The 20,207-nt window shown below is 42.8% G+C and overlaps 1 protein-coding gene across 1 annotated transcript in view; it reads left to right on the top strand.

Moving 5' to 3' along the window:
* The window catches only part of LOC126416569 (inactive dipeptidyl peptidase 10-like), a 391,761-nt gene that overhangs the window by 247,179 nt on the left and 124,375 nt on the right, over positions 1–20,207 (top strand). Inside the window, exons 7-8 of the mRNA XM_050084317.1 lie at positions 3,222–3,397; positions 18,965–19,092. Of these exons, the coding sequence (XP_049940274.1) occupies positions 3,222–3,397; positions 18,965–19,092 (304 nt within the window). The remainder of the gene's footprint in view (positions 1–3,221; positions 3,398–18,964; positions 19,093–20,207) is intronic.

The raw sequence follows: 20,207 nt of genomic DNA, 5'->3' as shown, positions 1-20,207 counted from the left end.
ATCTTCGCAATTTGACAGCCCTCACCATCACCATTAATGAGAGGGTGCAGTTGGGTATAGTATACCCGAAGACACTCGTGGACTCTATTCCTCCCGAAATTGAGGCCGTATCAAGGCTACGGACGGTGTTACATGGTATTAATATTATGTCTTCTGGGTGTGACTAATGTACTGTCTGCTTTGTTTACCGGAAACTTCTTTTGATCCGACTAACTGTTCACAAAGTATGTGGGGTGTCGAAATTCCGCGATCCACCATACATCACAATTTTTTTTTTCATTGTAGTCTTGATTATTATTTTCCCCACCTTCCTCTTACTGTTTTTTTCAGCTATGTTTTTTTTATTTATTTGGGAGAACACTATAGTTACATGTGAAACCTTCCTGTCTCCTCTATATCTCTTTTGTTAATGATAACCTTCCCTTTTACAATAACCTATGTAACCTTCCCTTAGGATTTCTATCTCTTGCTTAATAATAACAAATGAAATCTTCCCTTTGAAATTTATTCTCTTTCTCAATCTCCGCATACAAATTTAATTGCTGCTTATTAAAAGTGATTTTCTGATTATTTCGACGAAACATAGAATGCGTCGTCGTCGTGGCCCTCAGTCGTTATCTGCAATAACCCAAAACTGTTCCTTACCTTTTTGTTTACTGTTACTGGATCGCCATCTGAATGCTACATCGAACTGCGACATGAATATCCTTACTCTGGTTTACTATACTCTATTAACTGCTGGTTGGCTGTCATAATAAGTAGCTGTATTTATTACCAAAGCTGACGTTATTCTTTATTAGCAAAGCTGACGTTATTCTTTAATTAATTTGACTGAAGTTACGTAATTCATAGTTAAACTTTTTCTTGGCAACAATTAAGTTTTTGCAAAGTTTTATGTAGATGGTTTTTGGGATGGATTGTAATCAGTAATGCAACATTGCTGGCAAAAATTAATTATATTCTGAAAACGCTTCAAATATTTACTGTTGGTAATGAAATGACTTTACAAACGTTCAGATGGGACTTACTTTTTACAATAATCTTACAGCTAGCATTGCGCAAACATACCTTCATTCGCAAAGACAATAATTCAATAATATTAGTTCCTCTTATGATAATAGTTAGTTGATGTCTCTGTACATCCGTTTATAATCTCTTGTAAATCATAGCTGGTGGCTGGCAGGCACACTACTCCTCTCAACCTCTCGCTTCAGACCTGCTACCAACTCGCTTCACATCTCGCTTACTACTGACGTCCTACAAACGCTGAAGTGCGGTCTCTCCTGCCAACAATGCTTTCTGGTGCAGACAATCCCTGCTACCATTACAAAATGTATCAATGCGCGGTCCTTCCCGCTCTTTTCTAAAAATGTATCCATACGCGGTCTCTCCCGCCCTTTTTAAAATTATGTCAATTTGCGGTCTCTCTTGTCAACATTACTTTCGTACAGACATTCCCTGCTACCACAATTCTTTCCAGCATGACAAATATTAATTATTCCTACTTAATCCTATTAATAATATACAGGGCGTTACAAAAAGGTACGGCGATACTTTCAGGAAACATTCCTCACACACAAAGAAAGAAAATATGTTATGTGGACATGTGCCGGAAACGCTTACTTTCCATGTTAGAGCTCATCTTATTACTTCTCTTCAAATCACATTAATCATGCAATAAAAACACACAGCAACAGAACACTTTGTTACAGGAAATGTTCAAAATGTCCTCCGTTAGCGAGGATACATGCATCCACCCTCCGTCGCATGGAATCCCTGATGCGTGATGCAGCCCTGGAGAATGGCGTATTGTATCACAGCCGTCCACAATACGAGCACGAAGAGTCTCTACATTTGGTACCGGGGTTGCGCAGACAAGAGCTTTCAAGTGCCCCCATAAATGAAAGTCAAGAGGGTTGAGGTCAGGAGAGCGTGGAATTGGTCCGCCTCTACCAATCCATCGGTCACCGAATCTGTTGTTGAGAAGCGTACGAACACTTCGACTGAAATGTGCAGGAGCTCCATCGTCCATGAACCACGTGTTATGTCGTACTTGTAAAGGCACATGTTATAGCAGCACAGGTAGAATATCCCGTACGAAATCGTGGTAACGTGCTCCATTGAGCGTAGGTGGAAGAACATGGGGCCCAATCAAGACATCACCAACAAAGCCTGCCCAAACTTTCACAGCAAATCTGTGTTGATGACGTGATTGCACAATTGCGTGCGGATTCTCGTCAGCCCACACATGTTCATTGTGAAAATTTACAATTTGACCACGTTGGAATGAAGCCTCATCCGTAAAGAGAACATTTGCACTGAAGTGAGTATTGACACATTGTTGGATGAACCATTGGCAGAAGTGCACCCGTGAAGGCCAATCAGCTGCTGATAGTGCCTGCACACGCTGTACATGGTACGGAAACAACTGGTTCTCCCGTAGCACTCTCCATACAGTGACGTGGTCAACGTTACCTTGTACAGCAGCAACTTCTCTGACGCTGACATTAGGGTTATCGTCAACTGTACGAAGAATTGCCTCGTCCATTGCAGGTGTCCTCGTCGTTTTAGGTCTTCCCCAGTCGCGAGCCATAGGCTGGAATGTTCCGTGCTCCCTAAGACGCCGATCAGTTGCTTCGAACGTCTTCCTGTCGGGACACCTTCGTCCTGGAAATCTGTCTCGATACAAACGTACCGCGCCACGGCTATTGCCCCGTGCTAAACCATACATCAAATGGGCATCTGCCAACTCCGCATTTGTAAACATTGCACTGACTGGAAAACCACGTTCGTGATGAACACTAACCTGTTGATGCTACGTACTGATGTGCTTGATGCTAGTACTGTAGAGCAATGAGTCGCATGTCAACACAAGCACCGAAGTCAACATTACCTTCTTTCAATTGGGCCAACTGGCGGTGAATCGAGGAAGTACAGTACATACTGACGAAACTAAAATGAGCTCTAACATGGAAATTAAGCGTTTCCGGACACATGTCCACGTAACATATTTTCTTTATTTGTGTGTGAGGAATGTTTCCTGAAAGTTTGGCCGTACCTTTTTGTAATACCCTGTATAAACATGTTTCATAAATTGTGATTTGAAAATAGACAATAGAAATATACACGTCTTACACATGTGGTGCAGATACAAAGAAGAGCCCCCTCTCTTTTACACAGAGTAAAGTCATTAGAGTGCACTGTTTCTGTTGCCGTTGCAGAGGAGATCCTGCAGAGCGGCGCCGCGCTGTGGTGGAGCCCAGACAGCCGCTACCTGCTGTTTGCCACGTTCGATGACTCCTCAGTGGGCGAGCTGCGCTACCCCTGGTACGGCTCTGGAACCGGCCACGTGGAACGGCCACAGTACCCGCAGCTCAGGAGCCTGCGGTACCCCAAGGTACTTTAATGATCATTCAATTCCTCTACTTCCTAGGCAGTAAGGAAGTACTGACTCGATAAATAAGGCAGAAGCGGAGTGTACACCTACATCTACATACGAGGATGGTTTGATGAGTCCGGTAAATTTGCACGGAAGAATGGAACATGTTTGTTTCGCCTTCATGGTTGGTAAGTTTGATTATTCCGAGGATCGTATAAAGAATTTCAACAATGTAATGCATGGGGAAACTACAGCCGTAATTTTTCCCGAGGGCAGAAGGAAAGGCAAACCTACGTTTCTAGCATTTGTAGACTTAGAGAAAGCTTTTGACAATGATGACTGGAGTACTCTCTTTCAAATTCTAAGGGTGTCAGGGGTAAAATACAGGGAGCGAAAGGCTATTCACAATTTTTACAGAAACCAGATGGTAGTTATAAGGAAAGGGAAGGGAAGCAGTGGTTGGGAAGGGAGTGAGACAGGGTTGTAGCCTCTCCCCGATGTTATTCAATCTGTATATTGAGCAAGCAGTAAAGGAAACAAAAGAAAAATTTGGAGTAGGTATTAAAATCCATGGAGAAGAAATAAAAAAATTGAGGTTCGCCGATGACATTGTAATACTGTCAGAGACAGCAAAGGACTTGGAAGAGCAGTTGAACGGAATGAATAGTGTCTTGAAAGGAGGATATAAGATGAACATCAACAAAAGCAAAACGAGGATAATGGAATGTAGTCGAATTAAGTCGGGTGATGCTGAGGGAATTAGATTAGGAAATGAGACACTTAAAGTAGTAAAGGAGTTTTGCTATTTGGGGAGCAAAATAACTGAAGATGGTCGAAGTAGAGAGAATATAAAATGTAGACTCGCAATGGCAAGGAAAGCGTTTCTGAAGAAGAGAAATTTGTTAACATCGAGTATAGATTTAAGTGTCAGGAAGTCGTTTCTGAAAGTATTTTATGGAGTGTAGCCATGTATGGAAGTGAAACGTGGACGATAAATAGTTTGGACAAGAAGAGAATAGAAGTTTTCGAAATGTTCAAAAAGTGGTTCAAATGGCTCTGAGCACTATGGGACTCAATTGCTGAGGTCATTAGTTCCCTAGAACTTAGAACTAGTTAAACCTAACTAACCTAAGGACATCAGAAACATCCATGCCCGAGGCAGGATTCGAACCTGCGACCATCGCGGTCTTGCGGTTCCAGACTGCAGCGTCTTTAACCGCACGGCCACTTCGGCCGGCTCTCGAAATGTGGTGCTACAGAAGAATGCTGAAGATTAGATGGGTAGATCACATAACTAATGAGGTGGTATTGAATAGAATTGGGGAGAAGAGGAATTTGTGACACAACTTGACAAGAAGAAGGGAGCGGTTGGTAGGACATGTTCTGAGGCATCAAGGGATCACAAATTTAGCATTGGAGGGCAGCGTGGAGGATAAAAATCGTAGTGGGAGACCAAGATATGAATACACTAAGCGGATTCAGAAGGACGTAGGTTGCATTGAGTACTGGGAGATGAAGACGCTTGCACAGGATAGGGTAGCATGGAGCGCTGCATCAAACCAGTCTCAGGATTGAAGACCACAACAACAACAACAAATGTACAGTTGATCGGTGACAGCCTTCTTAATTGGTCAGTGTGTCGACTGCAACTGAAAATGAAGAGAACCGAGTTTCGTGCTGTTATCAAACATTTTCATTTGAATAGTTGGAATGCCGCATAAATCAAAACAGAACTGGATGAAGCTTACGCGGACTCTGCACCATCATTGAAAACCATTTACCTTTGGACTAATGAATGTAAAAGTGGTCGGACATGCACCAAAAACGAAGCGCGCTCCGGTCGTCCTATTGACGTCACCACACAAAGGAAATGGTTGACAAAATCCATGATGTGGTAACGCAAGATGGCCGAATAAAAATTCTTGAGATTGCTGAGACTGTAGTCATCTCAACTGAGCGAGTGCATAATATCCTTCACGAATAATTGACTATGAGGATGCTGTGTGTGATGTAGGTGCCGCTACCGCTCACAGTCGACCAAAAGCGCATCCAGAACAACATTTCAATACAGTTTTTGCACCGATTTGTAACTTGACGAAACCTGGATCCACCATTACATACCTGAGTTAAAACAGCAGTAAAAACAATGGACAAAGGCTGGTGAAAGTGCACCGAAGAAAGCAAAGACCATTCCGACAGCTGCTGAGGTGATGGGTACTGTTTTTTTGTGATTCTCAAGGAATAATCCTCATAGTTTACTTGAAAGTGGGTAGAACCCTAGCTGGACCCTATTATGCTTTATTGTTGGGTCATCTGATACTTGCGTTGGCTGAAAAAAGTACTCTTTCACCTGGAGAATCCACCAGCCCACACATCAGCGATAACAACGGCGAAAGTGCATGAATTGGTTCCTCAAGCGCCCTATGCCCAAAGTGGTGCAAATGGCTCTGAGCACTATGGGACTCAACATCTTAGGTCATAAGTCCCCTAGAACTTAGAACTACTTAAACCTAACTAACCTGAGGACATCACACACACCCATGCCCGAGGCAGGATTCGAACCTGCGACCGTAGCAGTCCCGCGGTTCCGGACTGCAGCGCCAGAACCGCACGGCCACCGCGGCCGGCTGCCCAAAGTGACTTCTCCCTATTCCCTAACTTGAAACTTTGGCTTGCTGGGAAAAAGTTTTCAGCAAATGAGCAAGTATAGTTGCAGTCAATGAGTATTTTGCAGAGTTTGATAGAACCTACTTTTCCGATGGTAAGAAAAAGCTGGAGGATCGCTGGACCAGCTGTATGTCCCTCAAAGGAAACTATGTGGAGAAGTAAGAGTGATTGTTTATAACACAAACATTTTTTCTTGCCTCTTTTTTTGCCAGGCTTCTTAAAACCAACTCCTACATCCTCCGCAAGCCACCGTGTGGCGCTTGGCAGAGGGTACCGTGCACCACTAACAGTAATTTCCTTTCCTCTTCCACTCACAAACAGAGCGAGGGGATAAGCCTTCAGACGACCTGTAGTTTTTCTTATCTTGTTTTCGCGGTCCTTGCACGAATTGTACGTTAGCGGCACTAGAACCGTTCTGCAGTCAGACGCAAATACCGGTTCTCTAAATTTTCTCAGTAGCATTTCGCGAGAAGGACGTCGTCTGTCTTCCAGGGATTACCATTTGAGTTCCCGAAGCAGCTATACATACTCGCCTGTTGATCGAACCAAAAGCAGTATGCCTCTGAACTGCTTCGACGTTGCGGCGGCGCGGTTCCTTTCGTCCATTACCTGCAACTACCCGTGAACTCGTTGCTGCAGATCGCTGGTAAGAAAACCGAGCCGAAACGTATCTACCGTACTGCAACTCGCATCAGGCTGCATGCAACGTAACTATTCCAAGAATAGGTCTCAATTTTGAATGAAAGGTGGAAATACTGGAAAAACTTCGGTATATTCTGAACCTTGATAATGTACACGTTCACTGACAAGCCCGTGCTAATCTTAACACAGTTATGCAAAAACCCTTTTATTCCTTAAATGAAAATGCTCGCCATACTATTAAGTTTATCGATGTCTAATGCACTCCAGTTTTTTAGTCACGATCTGCTCAATATGCCACTCGGAATTACTGCCTTTTCTCATACACAAAATTACTTAAAAAGGCCGTACTTTCTAAAAAACACACAGGAATAAATATGCCTTCGCTTTAAAACACTTTTGAGACATGTAGCACAACTAAAACCGGCAAATTATAACTTTCTTCGGAGATCATACTACACACACGACTGTACCATTCAAAGGCTGTCTCCGCCGGCCGTTGTGGCCGAGCGGTTCTAGGCGCTTCAGTCCGGAACCACACGACCGCTACGTCACAGGTTCGAATCCTGCCTCAGGCATGGGTGTGTGTGATGTCCTTAGGTCAGTTAGGTTTACGTAGTTCAAAGTTCTAGGGGACCGATGACCTCAGATGTAAAGCCCCACAGTGCTCAGAGCCATTTGAACCATTTGAACCAAAGGCTGTCTCCGACTACTTAGACAGCTGTAAGCATTCCACATCCCCTAGAAAAAAGATGCGCGAAGAATACTCCGCTCTGATGGTCAGTTTTCTTTAAGGGCAATAGAAAAACATTATCCTCCCGCGTTAGTCCGCACTTTCCATGACTAACCTATCAACAAATAACACACTTTCGAACTGTAGGCCTACGTTTTCCAGAAAAAATATTTAACATTCTGATATTTTGTTTATACTTTACGTTATTAAATATTTTCATTTGCTCTCGAATTAGCTTTCTTTTCACCATAAACATACTTAACATATTATGATACAAAATTCCCCGTCGTCTGCATTCACACTGTCTTAAAACTCTCTCACACTAGTTCGTACAATCAGTAGAACAATGATCTACATATTTACTTTAGACCACATTCACACGTCATTCACGTTACTAAAAGCATATACAAAACTGTACGGACATAAATAAACAAAAAAGCGTTCAAGAAATGAACAGAACAATTCACAAAAACATTCTCTTGGCGTATTTCATGAATGTCTCTGTGCATTATTGTCCTCTAGCAGATGAAAATTAGAGCTACATACTCGACTGAACCCGCTTCACACCATCTGTAATTGTGCACGCATGAGTCATTCTCCCGATGCATAGGCTCTAGGCGGGAACCATACAAGGCGCCACGCCTCAACGTCTTCCTTTAATCAGGCTTGATGGAGAGCCCAAACACTCCGTCAATACTAAAAAATGGGGCCCACTAGTTTCCTATATGCGGTCTCCCTTATAGATGAGCTACAGTTCCCTAGAACTCTCCCAATAAAAGGAAATCGACCATTCGCATTCCCTACCACCGACCTTACGTGCTCGTTCCACTTTCCATCGCTTTGCAACGTTACGCCTGTGACTGGAAAGCAGTACACCACTAACACAGCGGTCGTAAATTACAGGATTGTTTTTCCTACTCACCTGTATTTACACTACTGGCCATTAAAATTGCTACACCGCGAAGATGACGTGCTACAGACGCGAAATTTAACCGGCAGGAATAAGATGCTGTGATATGCCAATGATTAGCTTTACAGAGCATTCACACAAGGTTGGCGCCGGTGGCGACACCTACAACGTGCTGACAGGAGGAAAGTTTCCAACCGATTTCTCATACACAAACAGCAGTTGACCGGCGTTGCCTGGTGAAACGTTGTTGTGATGCCTCGTCTGAGGAGGAGAAATGCGTACCATCACGTTTCCGACTTTGATAAAGGTCGGATTGTGGCCTATCGCGATTACGGTTTATCGTATGGCGACATTGCTGCTCCCGTTGGTCGGGATCCAATTACTGTTAGCAGAATATGGAATCGGGGGGTTCAGGAGGGTAATACGGAACGCCGTGCTGCATCCCAACGGCCTCGTATCACTAACAGATGACAGGATCTTATCCGCATAGCTGTAACGGATCGTGCAGCCACGTCTCGATCCCTGAGTCAACAGACGGGGACGTTTGCAAGACAACAACCATCCGCACGAACAGTTCGACGACGTTTGCAGCAGCATGGACTATCAGCTCGGAGACCATGGCTGCGGTTACCCTTGACGCTGCATCACAGACAGGAGTGCCTGCGATGGTGTACTCAACGACGTACCTGGGTGCACGAATGGCAAAACGTCATTTTTTTCGGATTAATCCAGGTTCTGTTTACAGCATCATGATGGTCGCATCCGCGTTTGGCGACATCGCGGTGAACGCACATTAGAAGCGTGTATTTGTCATCGCCATACTGGCGTATCACCCGGCTTGATGGCATGGGGTGCCACTGGTTACACGTCTCGGTCAACTCTTGTTCGCATTGACGGCACTTTGAACAGTGGACGTTACATTTCAGATGTGTTTCGACCCGTGGCTCTACCCTTCATTCGATCCCTGCGAAACCGTACATTTCAGCAGGACAATGCACGACCGCATGATGCAGGTCCTGTACGGGCCTTTCTGGATACAGAAAATGTTTGACTGCTGCCCTCGCCGGCACATTCTCCAGATCTCTCACCAACTGAAAACGGCTGGTCAATGGCGGCCGAGCAACTGGCTCGTCACAATACGCCAGTCACTACTCTTGATGAACTGTGGTATCGTGTTGAAGCTGCATGGGCAGCTGTACCTGTACACGCCATCCAAGCTCTGTTTGACTGAATGCCCAGGCGTATCGAGGCCGCTATTACTGCCAGGGGTGTTTGTTCTGGGTACTGATTTCTCAGGATCTATGCACCCAAATTGCGTGAAAATGTAATCACATGTCAGTTCTAGTATAAAATATTTGTCTAATCAATACCCGTTTATCATCTGCATTTCTTCTTGGCGTAGCAATTTTAATGGCCAGTAGTGTACTTACAGTTTTCTACGTTTAGAGCAAGCTGCCATTCATCACACCACAAACAGAAATTTTTGTCCAAGTCGTCATGTACCTTGCTACAGTCACTCAATGACGACACTTCCCCGTACCATATAGTATCATCAGCGAACTACCGCAAATTGTTTCTCATCCTATCCGTCAGAGCGTTTAGTATACAGAAAACATTTCACTGGGGCGCTCCTGACCTTGCCCTTAACTCTGATGAACACTCGCATTCCAGGTCAATGTATGTGGTTCTATTAGTTAATAAGTCTTCAAGCCACTCACACATTTGGTTACCCATTCCGTATTCTGGGTCCTTTGTTAAGTTTGAGGCATAGAGGAAGAACACTAAAAAGGGATATGAGGAAAAGAAAGCACTCGTTATCACAAATGATCCAAAGACGATAGTATGATGAATACATCTGTATACATTCTGTATACATAAAGTCAAATAAATGTGGGCTGGTGTAGGAAACTGGGCCCCTCGACCCTGACATCTTGTTTGTGGTGACAGACTGGTCTGTAGCGTATCCAGAGGTATAGGGTGGTGTTGTGTACATAGTTCCGCGTAGTCAGCGCGTACACAACTTTCCCACTAGAGCGCGCCCCGCTAAGCACAACAGTGCAGGCACCCGCTCGTCCGTCTCCGCACTACGAGATGGCTCTGCCTTAGAGACGGACCAAATTCTGCTTCCTCACATCCACGTATTAGTATGTAACGCAGCCAATGAGATTGCTGCTAACGTAGAACCTTTTCTCCTCGCGGATCACACTCTCGCAGTGATACCTGAACGCTCGAGGTATTATAACGAGTGTACAGACCTCCGATTAGTCAGTCTGCATTAGTCTGTAGTCAAGTTTCAGTCTGCGCCTAATAAGATTATCATATTCCTGTACATAGCCATGAAGAGAAATGTATAGACACTTTGTCAAGTATCATAGATACGTGAGAATAAGATTAACATACCAAGACCAAAGGAACTTCAGATTGTCAATTGTAAATAGCATCCAGAATCAAGTTAAGTAAGGTTTATGATTTTTATTATTTTAATAAATGTGTGTGAAAATTAATCAAGTTCTGTTTAAAGTTGGTCACCGTCAATCTGCTACTCTAAGCATGCGAGTGGCATTTCTATCGTCTGACCTAATGTCAGAAGATAAACACGCCACAATAAGACCACAGGCATACTGCTGACACTCGCCTACTTCGTTAGAGCGACAAGTCAAATAATCAGATGGTGTGTGTACCGAAGGTCTTACAGTACGCACACCACAGGTGGGTTGACATAGGTTGAACAATCCTCGTTCCCCAGGAACTGGAAACCCATCGCTGCCATTCTCAATAGCAACCAGCACCAGTCGACGAACGAGGCGCGAAAATGTGAGGCACTTCATAACTGTTCCTCCTCTGTACGAGAGCTGAATTTGGTACTGTCTGCTGCTCGTTACAATAAAGTGCATTACACCACATTGCAGCAGCTTACAGGAACAGCAAAAGAAGTTCTCCTCATCCTGCGAAATCACACTTAAGGCCGGTATTACATTATCAAATTTCTTTGTCCAAAATCTTTGTCCAATATCTTTGTCAAAGATATTTGATAGTGTAATAGGGACTTTGTCAAATGTCGTCCAGTATTTGATCAAATCTAGGGCCTCGCTGTATATTTGATCAAAGAAACCGCTTGTCTTCTGTTCACTGCAATGTGACATGTTACCACATGGAGCGCTAGCATCGCTGCAGCGTTCTGTCGTCTGTAGTGTTTTTATAACCATTGCCGGTAAATACAATTAGTGTGTGCCGACAACTACAAAATTAATAGAGATGTCTGAAGCTGATGAGGCGCTTTACAACGTGAGGCACCCTGAATACAAAAATAGATTAAGAAGATTGGAGACCTAACCTAACCCAACCTAACATAACCCTCTCCTGTAGCAAGGAATCGGAGTGTTATAGTGAGCCTGTCTTCTGAAGATGTAGCAGTTCTTAAGTGGAGGAGGAGGATATTAGTGTTTAACGTCCCGTCGACAACGAGGTCATAAGAGACGGAGCACAAGCTCGGGTGAGTGAAGGATGGGGAAGGAAATCGGCCGTGCCCTTTCAAAGGAACCATCCCGACATTTGCCTGAAGCGATTTAGGGAAATCACGGAAAACCTAAATCAGGATGGCCGGAGACAGGATTGAACCGTCGTCCTCCCGAATGCGAGTCCAGTGTGCTAACCACTGCGCCACCTCGCTCGGTATTCTTAAGTGAATATTGTGCTTTGTGATATGAGGATACACTTCATTGAGCACATACAGAAATCTATGCTCATCCATTCTTAAGTAATTGATGTACGACTTGACGTCTTCCACTGTAAGCTCACGTAACAAGTTTTGTTGAATGCTTTTATCGTGTCGTCGTAAAACCCACGGCTTCACCCAGATTATATTAGTTTTTCGTTCCATAGATCCGTGCTGAGGAGATCCTCGTGGATGTGGAACATGTTGATTTTTTTAAGCTGAAATAACAATACTAATAATATGAATAAATACATCATTTGTTTTTATTAAAAATTTCGCCAATGGAGTAGAAGGAGTTGCCCAGTAGTAAGTCTTTCAGGCTCCTTTTAAACTGATCTTTATTTGTAACTAAATTTTTTATGTTTCCTGGCAAATTATTGAAGAAGAGTGTTCCTGAGTAGTGGACCCCTTTTTGAACTAAAGTAAGTGCGCTTTTAAGTCCTTGTGCAGATCATTTTTGTTCCTGGTATTGTATGTATGAACTGAGTTGTTTGTTGGAAAAAGAGATATATTATTTACGACAAATTTCATTAAGAAGTAAATATACTAAGAGGCAGTAGTTAGTATACCCAGTTCTTTGAAGAGGTTTCTGCAGGAGGTCCGTGAATTTACTCCACAAATAATACGTATTACACGCTTTTGGACCTTGAAAACTTTTGTTTGACTTCAAGATTTACCCCCAAAATATTATCCCATATGACATTATGGAATGAAACTATGCAAGCTTTTTCATTTTTATGTTGCCTATGTCTGCTAACACTCGAATTGCAAATACAGATTTGTTAAGGCCTTTCTGCAGTTCTGTGGTGTGCTCCTCCCAACTGAATTTATTATCAAGTTGTAATCCCAGGACTTTTAAGACTGTCAACCTCGTATGTATGGTTCCATTTTTTCCCCCCAGCCGGCCGAAGTGGCCGTGCGGTTAAAGGCGCTGTAGTCTGGAACCGCAAGACCGCTGCGGTCGCAGGTTCGAATCCTGCCTCGGGCATGGATGTTTGTGATGTCCTTAGATTTAACTAGTTCTAAGTTCTAGGGAACTAATGACCTCAGCAGTTGAGTCCCATAGTGCTCCGAGCCATTTTTCCCCCCACTTCTTTTCCGCATGTGCACACAATGCAATTGGAGTACGTAGAACTGCTGCGGTTAAATAACAAGTTGTTGTCAGCCATCTTGAACTTTGACGAAAAATTTGATGACAGTGTAATTACCCCTTGTAGCGCTACGTCAAAGATCTTTGTCAAATATATTGGACGGAATATTGGATCACATCTTCGATCTAATCTTTGACAAAGAAATTTGATAGTGTAATACCGGCCTAAGCGTAGTTTACACGACGACACTAGGTCGCAGCCAACTGCGCTACCGGCCACTGCGCATGTGCGCCGCGCGTTTGCGCAATTCGTCGGTGAAACTAAACAGTTTCTGCGTGTTCCAACTTTGCCGACACTAGTTGCATGGGTTTTGAGGTTATGTGTGTTCGTCGAGTGTAGACAAGCTGAAATATGAAATGGGGAACGGAGAATAATGTTCGCTTTTTGGATATCTATGCTTTGAGTAGGTGTTGTGGGATTTCAGTGGTGCTGATTACAAAAATAAGCAGCATATTGCTGCCGCTGAGACCGCCATGTGCGATCATAACGTAGATGGTTTGACAATATCTGAGCTCCAGGGTAAAATATATTGAGTTAAGAGCACATATACAACTGAATTAAGAAAAATACAAGCAAACGTAATTCTAGCTGTAGAAATGCTCCTGTCTACAAGACTAAAATCCCATCGTTCGAAATGGCTGACTCTTTTTCTTTAAGGAGTATTGTTGACAGGAGGGAGGCTACACAGATCAAGAAGCTAAATTCTTTATTCAATATTCATCTATTTAAAACGTCGCAGCAGTGCTCCCCATTCACATATGTTTGAATTTTGAAATATTGCCACTGTACAGATCAGTAGTTTGCAAACCATTCTCTTCTTAATGCGACCTGCTTCGAATAATTACTGCTGTTAATCTTAATAATTATTACTGTTAATAATTATTGGTGTTAATGAAAAAGTGTCATCACCAATTAAAACTGCATCTTATTGCGTGCCGACTGTTCTCGATTGTAATGATATGTAATTTCAGTTCTGGCAACAGTGCTTCATGCATTACAGTATCTTTACTCCTTATCGCATAATTAACTCTGCTTAGAAGAAACGTTAACAGTTCTGGTGACGTTCTAAGATAGCTGAAAGAACTTCTTGGTTCTTCCATTATAAATTATTTCAGCAAGGATGCTGGGCAACCAGCTGACGTCTGTTCTTCATCCAGTCACGAATCGAAACACGTTTCTTATTTTTTTTCTTATGCAGCGATTCCACGCAACAAGCTTTAACTCCATCACAACTCGTGTGACGTGCAGCTGCCAAAACTTTCATTTCAGACACGACTCAGGAAACCACAAAACGACGAAAGTGGAGTATATACTGGTTTCGCCGTGTCTACAGTCAAATATGAAACCATTTGTGTGCAACTCATTCCACGCAACGAGTGGCGCAACCCAACGTCGTCGTGTAAATTAGGCTTTAGAAGACAGGATAATTCCCTGAACCGTGAAGGGAGGCAATCTTAAAACCTCTTTTGGAACCCAGAAAGGTCCTTACTTGCCTAAGAGGATACTGCACTGTTTGCCTCATTAGCATCGTAGGAAATACTTATTGGACCTGATGGTAAACCCCCATTTCGTCGTGGTTCTCGACTCCAGACAGCTCATTGGTCGCTTCAAGTTTGAGTTCCGGAGGTATCATTCCACTACTGGCCTTTCTAAAGACGGCTGTTCACCTGGTTCCCTTACTATAGCAACGATTCTTAGCTGTCAGTTCGTCCCTGGGAAGGTGAATATTCTCGGACAACTCCAACAATAGGGCTTCCAAAGACATTCCTGCTTCTATAAGCGGTCCTTTCTTTCTCGCCTCTATTTCCAGTACCAAACTGTGTTAAGTGGTGTCCCACAGGCGTGAACAGAAGAGTGACTCTGAAGGGATCGCTCTGAGCCTTACCATGTTCTCTAACAGCACGATGAGGGAATTAGGCTCGCCACAGACGCGTATCGGAGCAGTTCCATTACCAGTCTCTATGCTGAGGCTGGTAAGCCGCCACTATCCATCCGACGGCAATGCGGCAAGCAGAAATGGCCTTTAAATACTTTTGAAAAAAATCACGATATGGCACAGTTGTTAAAACTAGCATTTTTGGTGTAACAACAGATCATCATCAGGTATAAAAAGTGTCATTAATTACAGAATATGCTTCTATGATTGAACATATATCCTGTAATTAGGATCTAAGGATGATCTGTTGTTTGAATGGAGCTAATAGTTTTAGTAAAGTGACATACTGCTATTGTGCCAAACATTATTTTTCAAAAATATTGGTTTTTGTTGGATACGATCCCCAGACACTTGGTTGAGACACCATCAAAATGGCCATTTGAAATTCTCCCAAAGGAAGATCTTGTAGCACAATATATCGGCCGAATTCCAATCATTGCGCAGGCTACCATCCTATATTCTAAAGAGAGCGCAAGTTACTTTCAACCTCCTGCAGTACAAAATGACAAATGCACCGAAACACATATCTGAATTAATATCATATAACATATAATATCGGAACAGTGAATCCGTGCTGATTTCCAACTATTCGATTACTCAGGGGTACCATCTTGGCTGATCATTTGTTTTGTCCTAATTTTATCCCAAAGATACGTGTCCAAAAAAATTTATCTATATTGCGGAGCTGCAGACGATCTTTAAAACCACAAAATTTCCTATTAGCTCCAATTTCCTGCGTGTACTACTAACCACCCAGTGCGTGTATTCATCTGTATAGGAAACTACCCTTCAGGTATAACATGTAAGGAAATAGGTGATATTCTTCTGGATGCCAGGCCGTATTGGAATTCGGGAAGAAGAATTACCAGATAGAGTAGCCCAGGAGGTACACACAAATATTTATAGTAACACAGAATGGCATTACCTGGCGATCAGTTTTCTCGCTGTTCAAGCTCAGGGTTTTTGGAAGAGATATGCTAAGAGTGCACTTAACACACTTCCAAATAGAGAACATTTGGTGGACTGCTTACTTTTCTGGCCAAACGACCAACCAGCGTGAGCTGTTCGCACAAGAAAGGGTAGTCCACAGTTTGGCCATGGACTTCCCGTCTATGTTACGTGACGAGGCGCAATTTGTGACCACCCGTCTGGATAGCCGTGCATGTTAAAGTGATACTTCCAGGAGGGGGAGGTACGCCGGCCCCGAATCGAATCCTCCTGGCGGATTAACGAGGGTTGGCGTGCCGGCGGGCCTGAATGTGGTTTTTCGGCAGTTTCTCACATCCCACCAGGTGAATACCATGCTGGTACCCAAGTCTCGTCTCAGTTCCACGATTCGCTCGAGAAAACTTTCGCTCACTTTAGGATGAGTAACACTACATGGAGAGAGTAATAGTGTGGCAACAGGAAGAGCATCCGGCCATCCCTTAAATTAACCAAGCTAAATCCGTTAATAACAATGCCGACCCTGCGCCGATGTGGGACAAAACCACAAGAAAAAGAATGCACAATATGTGACGCATTTACAAAATATTTGTTTGCCTTCCCCATTTTCACAGAGGCTATTGGTAACACACAGCGTGGCATTCAAAGTTGGTTCAACCAGCCAATCCTTTTTATTTGTCTGTGCCCTTTCTCTTTCATTCAATGTTATTTAAGAAGGGATGCATGTAAAATTGGTCAAAAACGTTGAAATTTTTTTGCTATCATATAGTTCTGTAGCATGTTGGAAATATTATCTCCGATTTTCAAACTTTAATCCGTGCTACAAATTATATAAAAGCCATCTTGTTGGAACCAATAACCAGTGCCACGTCCCCCTATCTACACGATTCTGTCCTTGCTTGCGATATTTTAATATTTTCTGCCATCAGAGAAAACACCTGTATAGCATAGAAGGCTTTGAGCCCATTTACGATGTGATTAAATAAAATTTACTAAGGAAATGCACACACGTTGGAACACAAAACACGAACAAAATCTTTAATAACCTCATTTAGAACAGATGCCCATAGACAACATTTTGCTCATCTACTATTCTCAAAATTTCCTCATATGATGCTTACCTGGTTTTCATTGTAGTACCAGTGGACGAATCAGGACCCATATGAGATTAGGGTTTGATGCAGATTGCTTCACTGAAAACCTATTAAAGAAGGTTGATGGTGTGTGTATTGCTAATTTTGAAATTCCAGTAAAGGATTTTGTCAACAGGGTACGCCAAAAGGATCAGACTAGAAGAACAGAGCTACATAAAAACCAAAAACAACAACTGTATGGTTGTGGCCCACATTAAGGTACAGGGTGATAATTATTGAACTGTATGAAATAGAAAACAGCCATGACTTCTGAACGGTTGGCCGTGGGGCATGATAGAAATTACCGTACGCATTATGGTTTGGTTTACCGACGAAGCCCACTTCTATTTGTATGGGTTTGTCAATAGGTAAAATCCGCGCAATAGGGGGACCGAGAATCCGTATTTCACGATCAAGAAGTCTCTTCATCCTCAGCGGTTGACTGTGTGGTATGCAGCGTCCAGTCAGGGAATAATCGATGCGATATTCCTTGATGGTATGGCAACTACCGAACGGTACGTCAAGGCTTTGGAAGATGATTTCTTCCCCTTTATCCAAAGCGATCCTGATTTTGACAAGATGTGGTTCATGCAAGACGGAGATCGACCCCATCGAGGCAGGAGAGTGTTTGATGTCCTGAAGAGCACTCTGGGGACCGCATTCTGGCTCTGGGATACCCACAGGCCACTGGCATGGGCCTCTTATTAGCTGCCATATTCACCGGATCTGAACACATGCGACTCCTTTTTGTGGAGCTGTATCAAATACAACGTGTACAGCAATAACCCCAAAACCATTGCTGAGCTGAAAACAGCATCGATGTTCCGCCACTTCAGCGAGTCCTGCAGAATTTGGCTATTCATCTGCACCACATCATCGCCAAGGGCGGCACGCATGCCAAACATGTCATAAACTAAATCCGAATATTTGTAGTGACGTTTACATGTTGAATAAAGTGTGTGCACGCCGTAGTTTGTAAATAATTTACGTTTTTTTCGTATACTTCAATAATTGTCAGTCTATACTTGTTTCTGGCATAAATGCTAATATAATCTATTTTCTGCTTTTCCGCGATTTTCATTTTACGTTGTATAAGGAATGTTTTCTGCTGAACCATTGCAGGTAAAAATGTGAAATTTGCTATAGAATTAGTACACACCTTAACACAACTTCCTGTAGTATAAAATTCTTATAAGTGCATTACTGTCAAATTTATTTAAATTTTTGTGAAGTATAAATTGCTATGTATTATACGGACAAACTTTTAAAAAAATGTTGCGAGAGTTCTAAGACTGACATTAAAAAACTGGTGCACACATTTGCTTATCTAAATACTAAGAATAACCTATCACATTTTTAAAGTGATAAGTAAAGTAACCTTTGAGAAACTTTTCCTCATTTGATAGTATGTATTCTAAAAATATTCAACAACGTACTGATCGAATTATTTGGCAAAAAAATTGAAAAAATACACATTGTGGCCAACAACATAATGACAACAAGTGCAAAATTTGGTTCAATCATGTCTCAAACAGTAAAAGTACATTAGCTTATATGTACACGTGTATTTTCTCGTATATGTCCCCTTAATTTATACCTGATTTCGATCAAATTTAATTTTGTGATCATGTGCTAACTCATACTGAGATCTAATGACCTCATATCTCATCCACCAGTCTAGTTTGACGCACTTGGGAGCATGAATATCTGTGGTTCATTCAACATTAAGATAGTAATCACAGTTTCTACGTCTTAGGTTGGCACACCGAATCCGGTGGTAACATTGAGAGTGGTGGACCTGCAAGAAACGGCTATGACCACGACATCGACGATATGGCCTGCTTCTGCCATAAAGAATGTGCGGCCACCTTCCCAACTACCTACGTAAGTACATTACAGACAATTAAACCAGTATGCTATGGCTGACGTGACGAGTAAAAAGGAAGACGCTTTCCTTGTTGCGGTTGCTTGGATGAAATTACAAAACATTTTCTTCAAAATACAATGGTGAAGTAAAACACTGTGACAGCTATCCACTGCGAGATTGAATGATGGTGTTACGGGCACGTAGCGTATCCGGTGTTAATACAGGGTGTCCAGAAAAGGACTCCCTGATTTCAAATTTAAATATCTTGAAAACAAAGATCGATAGAGGAATGTAGTAAACGGTATGTTTATTGTGAAAGCTGTAAGAAGTTTATACAGCAGTTTGAAATAATAGTTACAAAAGTTGCTAACAGATGGCGCTGTACGCTGTACAGCTCATATCAGCATACATAAGTGAAATAATCGTATGAAAACAATCTTTGCAAACAGTCACATCACAATGTTTTCAAAATGTTCACCATTGGCACTACAGAGGTGGCGCAAACGAAGAATGAAATTCGCCATCAAATTTCGTAGTGTCTCAACCGAAATGGATTCACATGCCACAGAGATCGCCGATTCAAGCTCGGCAGCGTGGCGGGATGCTTCGGGTAGACCATGTCTTTCACTGTGCCCCACAAAAAAAAGTCACAGGGAGTCAAATCCGGCGAATATGGGGGCCAATCCACCCCTGCACCAGTAAATTTGGGATATTCCAAAGCAATGACGCGATTCCCGAAGTATTCCTCAAGAAAGCGAAACACTTGTTCGGTCCGATGTGGTCGGGTTCCATCTTGCATAAACCATTCAGTACCTGGTCGATCCTCTAACGCTTGCTGTGTGGCGACAAATTGTTCCAAAATTGCAACGTAACGTGCACCTGTGACCGTTTCTCGAATGAAAAAAGGGCCAATAATGCCTCTGCTGCATATTGCAGCCCACGCAGTAACTTTAGGAGAATACAGGGGTTTCGCTTCACACCAATATGGCTTTTCGGAACCCCAAAATCGCCAGTTCTGCTTATTCACGTATCCATTCAGGTGGAAGTGTGCTTCATTTGTAAACCAGATGCAGCCAACATGAAATCCTTCACTATCAATCATTGTGAGCATCTGATTAGCAAAGGCAACCCT

This window comes from Schistocerca serialis, chromosome 8, assembly GCF_023864345.2.
Source record: "Schistocerca serialis cubense isolate TAMUIC-IGC-003099 chromosome 8, iqSchSeri2.2, whole genome shotgun sequence".
Classification (NCBI taxonomy): Eukaryota; Metazoa; Arthropoda; class Insecta; order Orthoptera; family Acrididae; genus Schistocerca; species Schistocerca serialis.
This window is presented reverse-complemented; position numbering and strand designations above follow the sequence as displayed.